We start from the raw sequence: 15,579 nt of genomic DNA on the forward strand, positions 1-15,579 counted from the left end.
ATGTTTGAATATAAGGAGAGACTTGACTATACCAAGCGTTTGTATGAACACGATTTCAAACAGGAAATGGTCTAGAAATGAAGTAAACAGAAACTGGATCTGCTGTCATTTCCCAAAAAAAGATGCGTGGTGTATCACACAAGAATTTGATGTATCTTTGTGTTTCGGAACCAGGGAGACTGAACGAAGACTGTTATCACTAACACGCATAAAGTATACTACACACGTTTTCCGTGTATCCTTTAAAATGTTTTCTCTCTTGCTGCCAAGGACTCACTAAATCTAAACTAAACTAAATCACATACTTATGTATGTAACGGTTTATAAGAAAACATAACTGAAACATACTATTCAAAATGATCCGTCGACGCGCTCCTCCTGCTGGGAGAGGAATTCCTTTTTTTATCTTTTTGGATGTAATATTTGCAATTATATTTATTATCAAAGATGTAATTGTGGCGATACACACAACACTGAGACGGATATCTTCTGATGCACCGATCATTGTACTGGGCGTGTGCATTATCGGAACGGTACTGCACATATGTTTACAGACGGTGCCAACTGTATCATCTGCCCAGGTAGACATTTGGGACTGGATAGACAAGAATGGCTTAAAACAGTACAATAAAGTGTTTACACAACAAGGTAATTATATACAGTACACTGTACGCAGTAATTCATGTAATTAACAATGTAATTATATACAGTACACAGTAGTCCATTGTCATTAACAAGGTAATTATATACAGTACACAGTAGTTCATCATTAACAATGTAAACATATATATAGTACACTGTAGTACTAGCCACAATTCAAATCTGCCACAAAATTGATGTGGTACTTTGGTTTGACCTGTGTAGGTAATCATAGTAATCAGAGGAAGGGTATATGTTTTTATTTCCAAAATCACATCTGCCTTAATGAAAGTTATGTTTCAGGAAGTTACAACATACATTTGTATATATTCAAAATTCTGTCTTAAATGTTATAATGCTCTAGAGCTCGATCATAATGATTTAAATGGGATTATTTTATAATTATGTCCATGAAAAGTTAACTCATAATTATACTTGAAATTCCAGGTGTACAAACAAGCAAAGACTTACTGTCCATGGAGCTGGAGAAGATGCCAGAATTTTCTGCACTAACTCTAGATAAACAACTGGAACTCAGAAATGCATTTAATGCATTAAAAGAAGAAACCTATCTCCAGTTACTTTTAGAGAAAAACAAAGTTACTGCACCAGTTTTCGACAGGTGAGATTTATAAAGTGTTTAAAATAGTGTTTAATCATGATAGTCATTGATATCATATGATTATACCTAATTTCCTTTACCTCATCCTCTTTTAATATCCCATTTAATATCTTGTCAGTCTTTTTGTCAAAGGATTTAAATTTGTGATCAACACAAAGCTTGAAAAGAGTTTTGAACTTCCTATTTTTACTTTCATGGCTGCTGACCGACACATGTTTATTTTTCACCAATGAAAGCTCACAATCTTGACAATTTTTTAAGGGAATGCAGGTGTTCTAATAGACAGAGTTCCTTTGTACACAATGAATATACATGTTCCGTATATACATATACAAACAGGTCCTTCGCATAGTCCCATGACCCAGAATACAATATTAAGCCCCATGTAGGTTCGGACCCCTAGATCACACTAATTGTCAAGCCCTTGTGCATGTACATGCTCATTAGGCCTACTCACTACATACATAAATCACATAATGTCACAATACTTACAGGAAAAAGATTAAAATATAAATTGTCATGAGAAGACTTGGGAAAGCATAATGATAAATGCAAGTAAAATATTTTAAAACTGCTGGTGCTAAGCAAGCTGGAAAATAGAAATTGCATGATATTATCAGTCATCTACTCGTGAAACCGGGGGACTATAGGTTTTCTCCCCTTCTGTTTGTCTGTCAGTCTGTCCACTCAGTTTTCTGCACTTTTCTCAGCCATGCTTCAAGGTATGATATGTTGATGAAAGTTGATATGTAACTTCATTATGAGTAGCTACAGTACAGATCAAGGTCAAGTGTCAGGGATTTAAGATCAAGGTCAAGGTCACTGTTCCTATTTTTAGAGGGAGCCTGTACGGGACATGTATTGCTTTATTAACAATACCCAGCATGCTTGTTTTTTTAGTGTCGTTAAAATTAGAATTGAAAAATAAACTTTTAAATTATTTTGAAATATTTATTGAAATATCATTATGATCTGCAGGTTGAAAGCCAAAGGAGTAATGTCTTTGATGGCTCTGTCACAATTGTCTGACCAAGAGATACAGATGGTCACAGAGGTAGATGGCACAATTACAGACCTCCTAAACCTGAAACACTGTGTCACACATGCCAGGGACTACAGTGACAACAGAGAGGAACTTTACCTCTACAGTCAAGTGGGAAAGGAATTTGATTCAGCCATCAGTCCACTCGCAATGAAGATATTCAAAATAGGTAAGTCACTGTCTGTCTTTACATTCTCTAACTTTTATCAAATCATAAACAATGTATTTATCTTGATAAGATGGTAGATATCTGACCACACCAAACAGAACAATGTATAAAATAGCTGAATTGAACACATACATGTAATCGCATGTCTCTGTTAGCACTGAGTTTCAACGATGTTTACCATTATTGACTGAATTGTTAGAAGGTCTTGGCAATAAAGGGAGATAACTTCAGTAGGCAAATGGACATACCAGTATCAGTTTTGGTTAAGACTGGGAGTATGTGGTTTTCTATTATTATTTTGTGTAAAAATCTTCCTTTTGATAAGGAAAACTTCCACTTTTAGTAGAGTTTTATCATCCTGTTATAGCTAACAGTTTATGTTGTCTACCCTAGTAGAGTTTTATCATCCTGTTATAGCTAACAGTTTATGTTGTCTACCCTAAGTAGAGTTTTATCATCCTGTTATAGCTAACAGTTTATGTTGTCTACCCTAGTAGAGTTTTATCATCCTGTTATAGCTAACAGTTTATGTTGTCTACCCTTAGTAGAGTTTTATCATCCTGTTATAGCTAACAGTTTATGTTGTCTACCCTTAGTAGAGTTTTATCATCCTGTTATAGCTAACAGTTTATGTTGTCTACCCTTAGTAGAGTTTTATCATCCTGTTATAGCTAACAGTTTATGTTGTCTACCCTTTGTAGAGTTTAATCATCCTGTTATAACTAACAATTTATGTTGTCTACCCTAGTAAAGTTTTATCATCCTGTTATAGCTAACAGTTTATGTTGTCTACCCTTAGTAGAGTTTTATCATCCTGTTATAGCTAACAGTTTATGTTGTCTACCCTTAGTAGAGTTTTATCATCCTGTTATAGCTAAAAGTTTATGTTGTCTACCCTTAGTAGAGTTTAATCATCCTGTTATAGCTAACAGTTTATGTTGTCTACCCTTAGTAGAGTTGTCTAACCTTAGTAGAGTTTTATCATCCTGTTATAACTAACAGTTTATGTTGTCTACCCTAAGTAGAGTTTTATCATCCTGTTATAGCTAACAGTTTATGTTGTCTACCTTAGTAGAGTTTTATCATCCTGTTATAACTAACAGTTTATGTTGTCTAACCTTAGTAGAGTTGTATCATCCTGTTATAACTAACAGTTTATGTTGTCTACCCTTAGTAGAGTTGTATCATCCTGTTATAGCTAACAGTTTATGTTGTCTAACCTTAGTAGAGTTTTATCATCCTGTTATGACTAACAGTTTATGTTGTGTAACCCTAGTAGAGTTTTATCATCCTGTTATAGCTAACAGTTTATGTTGTCTACCCTAGTAGAGTTTAATCATCCTGTTATAGCTAACAGTTTATGTTGTCTACCCTTAGTAGAGTTTTATCATCCTGTTATAGCTAACAGTTTATGTTGTCTACCCTTAGTAGAGTTTTATCATCCTGTTATAGCTAACAGTTTATGTTGTCTACCCTTAGTAGAGTTTTATCATCCTGTTATAGCTAACAGTTTATGTTGTGTAACCTTAGTAGAGTTTTATCATCCTGTTATAGCTAACAGTTTATGTTGTCTACCCTAGTAGAGTTTTATCATCCTGTTATAGCTAACAGTTTATGTTGTCTACCCTTAGTACAGTTTTATCATCCTGTTATAGCTAACAGTTTATGTTGTCTACCCTTAGTAGAGTTTTATCATCCTGTTATAGCTAACAATTTATGTTGTCTAACCGTAGTAGAGTTTTATCATCCTGTTATAGCTAACAGTTTATGTTGTCTACCCTTAGTAGAGTTTTATCATCCTGTTATAGCTAACAGTTTATGTTGTCTACCCTTAGTAGAGTTTTATCATCCTGTTATAACTAACAGTTTATGTTGTCTACCCTTAGTAGAGTTTTATCATCCTGTTATAGCTAAAAGTTTATGTTGTCTACCCTTAGTAGAGTTTTATCATCCTGTTATAACTAACAGTTTATGTTGTGTAACCTTAGTGAGTTTTATCATCCTGTTATAGCTAACAGTTTATGTTGTCTACCCTTAGTACAGTTTTACCATCCTGTTATAGCTAACAGTTTATGTTGTCTACCCTTAGTACAGTTTTATCATCCTGTTATAACTAACAGTTTATGTTGTCTACCCTTAGTAGAGTTTTATCATCCTGTTATAACTAACAGTTTATGTTGTCTACCCTTAGTACAGTTTTACCATCCTGTTATAGCTAACAGTTTATGTTGTCTACCCTTAGTAGAGTTTTATCATCCTGTTATAGCTAACAGTTTATGTTGTCTACCCTAAGTAGAGTTTTATCATCCTGTTATAGCTAACAGTTTATGTTGTCTACCCTTAGTAGAGTTTTATCATCCTGTTATAACTAACAGTTTATGTTGTCTACCCTTAGTAGAGTTTTATCATCCTGTTATAACTAACAGTTTATGTTGTCTAACCTTAGTAGAGTTGTATCATCCTGTTATAACTAACAGTTTATGTTGTCTACCCTTAGTAGAGTTGTATCATCCTGTTATAGCTAACAGTTTATGTTGTCTACCCTTAGTAGAGTTTTATCATCCTGTTATAGCTAACAGTTTATGTTGTCTAACCTTAGTAGAGTTTTATCATCCTGTTATAGCTAACAGTTTATGTTGTCTAACCTGGGATTTAAAATTTTAAGCATTATCACATACACTTAACTTCTATCATCCCCATCATATGTGAAATCAAAAGTGTATGTTTGTTCAAATCTTATCATCAGGTTAGGGAATATTACCTGCCTTAAATTATTCTTCAATTTGCCTAAAACTCAATGCATGCATCTTAATATGTTTTTGCATGATAAACAGTATATTAAATAGTAATAATATTTTGTTGAGTTTTAATGATTTTAAAAATCTCTGACTCATAATGAGAAAGTTGTTATGGAATTAAAACATCACAAAGTTATGAAATACTATATGTATATGCAATCATTATGTTAAAAGGTATTTACTTACAGATCAACTGACATCATAGAGCATTGTATAATGTGTCAACATAAAGGGGAAAAAATGTATGTTATGAAATATGTATTCTTTTTTACTGTAAAACTAACTCACAAAATAATGTGAAAGAAGAGACTTCAACTTGTATCCCTGATTTCTTAAACACATCAACATTTTTGGCCTAAGTCATGGCCTACATAGTCTGATACAGGATTGTAGCCTAAATTATAGACAATGTGGTCTGATGTGAGACTTCAGTCTAAATTACTGCCTGTTTGGTCTGATTTGAGACTTCAGTCTTAATTACAGCATATGTGGTCTGATGTAAGACTTTAGTCTAAATTACAGCCTGTTTGGTCTGTTGTGAGATTTTAGTATAAATAAGAGCCTGTTTGGTCTGATGTGAGATTTTAGTATAAATAAGAGCCTGTTTGGTCTGATGTGAGATTTTAGTATAAATAAGAGCCTGTTTGGTCTGATGTAAGACTTCAGTCTACATTACAGTCTGTTTGGTCTGATGTGAGACTTCAGTCTAAATTACATCCTATGTGGTCTGATGTGAGACTTCAGTCTAAATTACATCCTATGTGGTCTGATGTGAGACTTCAGTCTAAATTACATCCTATGTGGTCTGATGTAAGACTTCAGTCTACATTACAGTCTGTTTGGTCTGATGTAAGACTTTAGTCTAAATTATAGTCTGTTTGGTCTAATATGAGACTTTAGTCTAAATTACAGCCTATGTGATCTGATGTGAGATTTTAGTCTAAATTACAGCCTGTTTGGTCTGATGTGAGATTTTAGTCTAAATTACAGCCTGTTTGGTCTGATGTGAGATTTTAGTCTAAATTACAGCCTGTTTGGTCTGATGTGAGATTTTAGTCTAAATTACAGCCTGTTTGGTCTGATGTGAGATTTTAGTATAGATTACAGCCTGTTTGGTCTGATGTAAGACTTTAGTCTAAATTACTGCCTGTTTGGTCTGATGTGAGATTTTAGTCTAAATTACAGCCTGTTTGGTCTGATGTGAGATTTTAGTATAGATTACAGCCTGTTTGGTCTGATGTAAGACTTTAGTCTAAATTACTGCCTGTTTGGTCTGATGTGAGATTTTAGTATAGATTACAGCCTGTTTGGTCTGATGTAAGACTTTAGTCTAAATTACTGCCTGTTTGGTCTGATGTGAGATTTTAGTATAAATTACAGCCTGTTTGGTCTGATGTAAGACTTTAGTCTAAATTACTGCCTGTTTGGTCTGATGTGAGATTTTAGTCTAAATTACAGCCTGTTTGGTCTGATGTGAGATTTTAGTCTAAATTACTGCCTGTTTGGTCTGATGTGAGATTTTAGTCTAAATTACAGCCTGTTTGGTCTGATGTGAGATTTTAGTATAGATTACAGCCTGTTTGGTCTGATATGAGACTTTAGTCTAAGTTACAGCCTATGTGATCTGATGTGAGATTTTAGTCTAAATTACAGCCTGTTTGGTCTGATGTGAGATTTTAGTATAAATTACAGCCTGTTTGGTCTGATGTAAGACTTTAGTCTAAATTACTGCCTGTTTGGTCTGATATGAGACTTTAGTCTAAATTACAGCCTGTGTGATCTGATGTGAGACTTCAGTCTAAATTACAGCCTGTTTGGTCTGATGTGAGATTTTAGTATAAATTACAGCCTATGTGGTCTGATGTAAGACTTTAGTCTAAATTACTGCCTGAGTGGTCTGATGTGAGACTTCAGTCTAAATTACAGCCTATGTGGTCTGATATGAGACTTTAATCTAAATTACAGCCTATGTGGTCTGATGTGAGACTTCAGTCTAAATTACAGCCTTTGAGGTCTGATATGAGACTTTAGTCTAAATTACAGCCTATGTGGTCTGATGCGAGACTTTAGTCTAAATTACTGCCTGTTTGGTCTGATGTGAGACTTTAGTCTAAATTACAGCCTGTTTGGTCTGTTGTGAGAATTTAGTATAAATAAGAGCCTGTTTGGTCTGATGTGAGATTTAGTATACATAAGAGCCTGTTTGGTCTGATGTGATATTTTAGTCTTAATTACAGCCTATGAGGTCTGATGTGAGACTTTAGTCTAAATTACAGCCTATGAGGTCTGATGTGAGACTTCAGTCTAAATTACAGCCTATGTGGTTTGATGTGAGACTTCAGTCTAAATTACAGCCTATGTGGTTTGATGTGAGACTTCAGTCTAAATTACAGCCTATGTGGTTTGATGTGAGACTTCAGTCTAAATTACAGCATATGTGGTTTGATGTGAGACTTTAGTATAAATTACAGCCTGTTTGGTCTGATATGAGACTTTAGTCTAAATTACAGCCTGTGTGGTTTGATGTGAGACTTTAGTCTAAATTACTGCCTGTTTGGTCTGATGTGAGATTTTAGTCTAAATTACAGCCTGTGTGGTTTGATGTGAGACTTTAGTCTAAATTGCTGCCTGTTTGGTCTAATGTGAGACTTTAGTCTAAATTACAGTCTGTTTGGTCTGATGTAAGACTTCAGTCTAAATTACAGTCTGTTTGGTCTGATGTAAGACTTCAGTCTAAATTACAGTCTGTTTGGTCTGATGTGAGACTTCAGTCTAAATTACAGCCTATGTGGTTTGATGTGAGACTTCAGTCTAAATTACAGCATATGTGGTTTGATGTGAGACTTTAGTATAAATTACAGCCTGTTTGGTCTGATGTGAGACTTCAGTCTAAATTACAGCCTGTATGGTCTAATGTGAGACTTTAGTCTAAATTACTGCCTGTTTGGTCTAATGTGAGACTTCAGTCTAAATTACAGCCTGTTTGATCTGATGTGAGATTTTAGTATAGATTACAGCCTGTTTGGTCTGATGTAAGACTTTAGTCTAAATTACAGCCTGTTTGGTCTGATGTGAGATTTTAGTATAAATTACAGCCTGTTTGGTCTGATATGAGACTTTAGTCTAAGTTACAGCCTATGTGATCTGATGTGAGATTTTAGTCTAAATTACAGCCTGTTTCAGTGTTTGGTCTAATGTGAGACTTCAGTCTAAATTACAGCCTGTTTGGTCTGATGTGAGACTTTAGTCTAAATTACATGAATGTCCCAATAAAGTGACGTGAAAAGAAACTCCCTTGTTTTGGTGACTGTCCCAATAAAGTGACATAAAAGAGGTAGGTTACCTGTAATGTATACTTATTGTGACATCCTGTCTTACCTATAGTTACCTATTGTTAGAGGTGGGTTACCTGTACTGTATACTTATTGTGACATCCTGTGTTACCTACAGTTACCTATTGTCACAGGTAGGTTACCTGTACTGTATACTTATTGTGACATCCTGTCTTACTATAGTTACCTATTGTTAGAGGTAGGTTACCTGTACTGTATACTTATTGTGACATCCTGTCTTACTATAGTTACCTATTGTTAGAGGTAGGTTACCTGTACTGTATACTTATTGTGACATCCTGTCTTACCTACAGTTACCTATTGTCACAGGTAGGTTACCTGTACTGTATACTTATTGTGACATCCTGTGTTACATACAGTTACCCATTGTTAGAGGTAGGTTACCTGTACTGTATACTTATTGTGACATCCTGTCTTACTATAGCTACCTATTGTTAGAGGTAGGTTACCTGTACTGTATACTTATTGTGACATCCTGTCTTACCTATAGTTACCTATTGTTAGAGGTAGGTTACCTGTACTGTATACTTATTGTGACATCCTGTCTTACCTATAGTTACCTATTGTCACAGGTAGGTTACCTGTACTGTATACTTATTGTGACATCCTGTCTTACCTATAGTTACCTATTGTCACAGGTAGGTTACCTGTACTGTATACTTATTGTGACATCCTGTCTTACCTATAGTTACCTATTGTTACAGGTAGGTTACCTGTACTGTATACTTATTGTGGCATCCTGTCTTACCTATAGTTACCTATTGTTACAGGTAGGTTACCTGTACTGTATACTTATTGTGACATCCTGTCTTACCTATAGTTACCTATTGTTACAGGTAGGTTACCTGTACTGTATACTTATTGTGACATCCTGTCTTACCTATAGTTACCCATTGTTACAGGTAGGTTACCTGTACCATTAACACTTTCCCTTGAGAGGTACTAAACTTGATTAACTTTGAGGTTCATTAAGATGTATTATGTCTGTATTAGGTAATACTGACAGCCTGTTTGTATGTATACAGACACTGAGATGAATGTCCATAGTCTATGACATGTGTTCAGGTTGTAGGGTATCATATGTTCAGTCTCAACTCCAATAGTTGTAAATAGCTGATCATTGCCTTCAAAATCGAGTTTAAAATAGCATTTTTAAAGGGTCACCAATTTGAACAGTATTTTAATTAGTTTCACTGTAAAGTTACCACATTTGTATCTATTAATTATAGTCTATATAATGTTAACAAATCATTTAAGTTTCTGTAAATGAAATGTTTTAATTTAATTGTCATTAAAACGTCAAATCACCAGGTGTGATAGAAGTTTGGATGGGTCTAGATTTAGCGGAGGGGTAGGAAGAGTTTGAATTGTAGAGGGTGGTAGAGGGTCAGAAGTTATGATGGTTTGGGGGGAGGGTGATAGGGTTGGGAAAGGGGGACGGTTATGGTAGGGATTTTGAGAGTAAGGGTGGCTTGAGGGAGGAAGGGGCCCTAGTGATGGTAGGGGTCAGGGAATGGAAGTTGGTTATTGTAGGAGTTTGGGAGTTAGGATGGTTTGGGTGTGTGTGTGATGATAGGGGCCATGGAAGGTTTGGGTGTGTGTGTGATGATAAGGGCCATGGAAGGTTTGGGTGTGTGTGTGTGTGATGATAAGGGCCGGGGAAGGTTTGGGTGTGTGTGTGTGTGTGTGTGTGTGTGTGATGATAAGGGCCGGGGAAGGTTTGGGTGTGTGTGTGTGATGATAAGGGCCAGGGAAGGTTTGGGTGTGTGTGTGATGATAGGGGCCATGGAAGGTTTGGATGTGTGTGTGATGATAAGGGCCGGGGAAGGTTTGGGTGTGTGTGCGATGATAAGGGCCAGGGATGGTTTGGGTGTGTGTGTGATGATAAGGGCCGGGGAAGGTTTGGGTGTGTGTGTGTGATGATAAGGTCCAGGGAAGGTTTGGTTGTGTGTGTGATGATAAGGGCCAGGGAAGGTTTGGGTGTGTGTGTGTGATGATAAGGGCCAGGGAAGGTTTGGGTGTGTGTGTGTGATGATAAGGGCCAGGGAAGGTTTGGGTGTGTGTGTGATGATAAGGGCCAGGGAAGGTTTGGGTGTGTGTGTGTGATGATAAGGGCCAGGGAAGGTTTGGGTGTGTGTGATGATAGGGGCCAGGGAAGGTTTGGGTGTGTGTGTGATGATAGGGGCCAGGGAAGGTTTGGTTGTGTGTGTGATGATAAGGGCCAGGGAAGGTTTGGGTGTGTGTGATGATAGGGGCCAGGGAAGGTTTGGGTGTGTGTGTGATGATAAGGTCCAGGGAAGGTTTGGGTGTGTGTGTGTGATGATAAGGGCCAGGGAAGGTTTGGGTGTGTGTGTGATGATAAGGGCCAGGGAAGGTTTGGGTGTGTGTGTGTGATGATAAGGGCCAGGGAAGGTTCGGTGGTTGTGTGTGATGATAAGGGCCAGGGAAGGTTTGGGTGTGTGTGTGATGATAAGGGCCATGCAAGGTTTGAGTGTGTGTGTGTGATGATAAGGGCCAGGGAAGGTTTGGGTGTGTGTGTGATGATAAGGGCCAGGGAAGGTTTGGTTGTGTGTGTGATGATAGGGGCCATGGAAGGTTTGGGTGTGTGTGTGTGATGATAAGGGCCATGGAAGGTTTGGGTGTGTGTGTGATGATAAGGGCCAGGGAAGGTTTGGGTGTGTGTGTGATGATAAGGGCCAGGGAAGGTTTGGGTGTGTGTGTGATGATAAGGGGCCAGGGAAGGTTTGGGTGTGTGTGTGTGATGATAGGGCCAGGGAAGGTTTGGGTGTGTGTGTGTGATGATAAGGGCCAGGGAAGGTTTGGGTGTGTGTGTGATGATAAGGGCCAGGGAAGGTTCGGTGGTTGTGGTATGGTAGTCGGTATTGGGTATTAGGGTGGATAGGGGTAAGAGTGAGAGAAGAGGGAAATGGTTGTAGAAGGGGTTATGGGGAGATTGGGAGTGGTAGAAATTGCAATGGATGGGTGTTTACACATGGTGTAGCAAAATTTAGCATTTTGTCTGACATACAGAATTATGTCATTACAATAATAATGGATGAAATTTTAATGAAGGCCATTATATATTTGGTCCTATTTAATGATTAATTTCACATAATCATCAGGGTATCTGAGAGTGGCATGCTCTATTACTTCAAGCAATTCCTTTCATATGCTGATCAATATGTTTAATGAGGGACTGTCCAGAGAATGGACGTGTAAAAGCTTCCATTTAGACAATGTGTTAGGAATTGCATGATGATACAACAATAGATAAGCTACATTATGGTGTGCTAGCATTGTTTTACCCGGTGACGTTGGTCTACTGGGATTCTATGATGGAGGGCTAACCCCTGTGCATGACGGGGCGCTATATCGCACGCTAGGTATTTTGTATCTAATTGCGGTGATTAGGGAGATCAAATTGTTGATCAGCATCGTCTGTGAAACACACCAGTGATAACTGGATGTCAGGAAATCAATAGAAAATGTCTTCAGCTCCACTAGATCAGCCAGCACTTCTAGCCTTTGTGCTGGAGTAAGTACACAAGACATTGTACAGCATTGTCATCAGTCAGCTACAAATTTGGTGACAGAGATGTTGAGAGTTGACATGTGTGAGGCAGAGGTTGCAGAGTGACCGACCATCTGTGTGGCCTACTTCAATGGATTGGTGGTAGTGATATAGTAATATGGCGATAAGGACTCATCAATAATACATGTACCACTGGCTGTTGTGTTCACTATATGTGTAAAACATGGCCACTTGTAAACTGTGTAAACGGATAAAAGTGTGTGACCCTGACATTTTACTTCTGGTAAGTGTAACAGTTAAGTCTGTCAATGTAATTCAACGAGAATCTTTGTGTTTATTGACTCTGTGTCTTCCCTGGAAATATCTATGTTCCTTAGTGAAAAAATGCATATTCATGAACAAAAGGCATGCATATTCATAGTGATGGGACAAAATACATACATATATTCATAGTGTAATGATTTCTGGTGGAACAAAACACATACATGTTTTCAAAGTGTAATGATATCTGATGGAACAAAACACAGGAATTAAATGCACTCATAGTTACAGTGTAATGATGTCTGTATTGTGAAACAAAAAATATCATTGTGATAAATAGAGTGATATCGAACAATACATATCTTCATGATACATGGAGGATATTGAAAGGTTTCTCATTGAATATAATATATATGTCACAAGTATGACGGAATGTTGATATTTTTCATGAGTTTGAAGTACCAGTAAAAGATATTGGTATATTCTGTCATACAAATGAAATATATGTTCACCAGGAAACCATTCAATTTTCTTTTTATTTCACTTTTCAAATATAAAAAAAAAAGTGAGAAAAAAAATGTGGGAATCAGTAGAAATAGTCAGTGATGCCATATCCTTATGATGTTATGGTTGACAACATGACAATGCCATTCGGAATGGGCTACTCACAAAATTCCATCATTTATTCCTCTTATATGCAATGGTAAGTTTTGCTTGTATAACTGTTGTCAAATGAGTATTTTATCAAAAAATGAAATGTGTATTGCCGAAGGGCAGCAAAATAACCAGTTATTCTAACCTACCTCCACTATTTTATAGAGTTATTGCCCTTTGATCATTGTTTATACCAGATTAATCCGGAGTTGGATGAGTCACATGATAACACAGAATGTTGATTGGGACTGTACAGTATTAATAATTGTAAGTTCTGTCAGAAGATACCTCCCCTCTCCTAGGTACATGAATTAAAATTTCCACACATATGTTTTAACCCCAGACAGTGCATGTAATGTGTCACTTTGACATCACTTAGGCCAAGGTCAAGGTCCCGTTCCAGTTCATGTGAAATTAGACCAAAGGTCAAGGTCCCTGTCCCTATAGTCTTGTGCTCACATTACCATTGGTGTGGATACTTGGATGACGATTCAAGAAGCTATAACACTGTACCATGTATAAATGAAAATGGAAAAAAGTCATATAGCAATACTAATAAATCCAGCTTGAATACATACATCCTCCTGGCTTATAGTTATATACATGTAGATGTATATATCAGTACAGGGTATCCCTCTACTTCAACTAAAAAGGTAAATTATACAGTACAAAATGTCTGTTATAATCAGTAGTACTTCGATTATGTTGAATTAATGCAGTAATTTAAAAGAAAAATAATATAATTATGTATTTGGAATTCAGTGGAATCAGATTAAATGATTTACAAGTAATGACAAATTTACCAATTGTTAAAGTACCTGAGTTATAAATATTAACTGCATCATAGAACAATATATTGATAGATTTGACGTGAGTTTTATTATCGAAATCAATACTGACAAGATTCATGCATGACTGGATTATATTTATTAAATAAGACAGCTGGTTTCTTGTGTGGATTAAGACTGTAACATGAATATTTGATGTGTTTGATCGAAGTATCCATGGCAAGTGGTCGAGGCCATGTACCAAGTGTTTCTGTGTTACACACATACTTGGCCTCCTCTTAACTAGACCTTGTGTAGGTATACAAACATAGATAGCTTATTGTCTCTTATAGTGTAAAATCTTTTGGTCTTCCTTTTTTGTTGAGAAAATCTTTATCAACACCTACCACAAGCCATTCAGAATAGGAAATTAGGATGTAGTCCCTGATAATAAACATGTATACTTTGTGTCACCAGTGTTTTCATTTGGTATTGTTTTGTATCCTAATAGCACAATAAATTCATTCAAAGATGATATCCACAAATAATAGGCCACTGAAGGACTTTTATAGTGTAGCCACACTGAAATCCCACACCTGGACATACCGTAGCCTGACTTTCCGCAAAATGACATTATATAGTGTGATCACACTGAAATGCCACACCTAGACACGGTAGCCTGACACTCAACACAGTCACATTATACTGACAGTGGGTGAACCTGAGGCCATACTGCCAACTGTTAATGCTGAATATCAAGCAGACAGCAGCAACAACTGATTTTATAGACCCTTTGTTTTGTTTTGACCAGAGGACAGAAGTAAAAAAAAAAAAAACTCCTCAGGAAGTGATTCTGCTCAACTTGGAAGAAAAAAATTGTGTAGATGAAAAAGATCCCAAATTAGTCACCTCCTATGACCAATGATCAGGACAATGAAGCCTACTGACTGGTTGGGATGGATTCTTACACCTAGGCCTACCTGGTACCAGTAGGATGGGTTGAATACCTACACCTAGGCCTACCTGGTACCAGTAGGTTGGGTTGAATACTTACACCTAGGCCTACCTGGTACCAGTAGGTTGGGTTGAATACCTACACCTAGGCCTACCTGGTACCAGTAGGTTGGTTTGGATTCTTACACCTAGGCCTACCTGGTACCAGTAGGTTGGGTTGAATACTTACACCTAGGCCTACCTGGTACCAGTAGGTTGGGTTGAATACTTACACCTAGGCCTACCTGGTACCAGTAGGTTGGGTTGAATACTTACACCTAGGCCTACCTGGTACCAGTAGGTTGGTTTGGATTCTTACACCTAGGCCTACCTGGTACCAGTAGGTTGGGTTGAATACTTACACCTAGGCCTACCTGGTACCAGTAGGTTGGGTTGAATACTTACACCTAGGCCTACCAGCAGGTTGGTTTGGATTCTTACACCTAGGCTTACCAGCAGGTTGGTTTGGATTCTTACACTTAGGCTTACCAGCTGGTTGGTTTGGATTCTTACACCTAGGCTTACCAGCAGGTTGGGTTGGATTCATACACCTAAGCCTACTGGCAGGTTGGGATATACTTTTACACCTGGACTACTGGCAGGTTGGAATGCATTCTGACACCTTGGCCTATCGGCAAGTTGGTTTGGATTCGACCCAGCTGTAAATCTGAGTATAGGAGAGGGCAGCTGCAAGAAATGTCATGTGTATAAGCTGTTAGTGCGAAAATTTTTAGAATATTTAATGTCAG

The 15,579-nt window shown here is 37.2% G+C and overlaps 1 protein-coding gene across 1 annotated transcript in view; it reads left to right on the forward strand.

Annotated features, from left to right (window-relative positions):
• The first annotated feature begins 77 nt into the window (after positions 1-77).
• Positions 78-15,579, forward strand: part of LOC117324158 (apoptosis-resistant E3 ubiquitin protein ligase 1-like) — a 58,886-nt gene continuing 43,384 nt past the window's right edge. Inside the window, exons 1-3 of the mRNA XM_033879834.1 lie at positions 78-648; positions 1,087-1,261; positions 2,240-2,472. Coding sequence (XP_033735725.1) covers positions 357-648; positions 1,087-1,261; positions 2,240-2,472 — 700 coding nt within the window. The 5' untranslated portion in view covers positions 78-356. The remainder of the gene's footprint in view (positions 649-1,086; positions 1,262-2,239; positions 2,473-15,579) is intronic.

The sequence above is a fragment of the Pecten maximus genome, chromosome 3 (assembly GCF_902652985.1).
Source record: "Pecten maximus chromosome 3, xPecMax1.1, whole genome shotgun sequence".
Taxonomy (NCBI): Eukaryota; Metazoa; Mollusca; class Bivalvia; order Pectinida; family Pectinidae; genus Pecten; species Pecten maximus.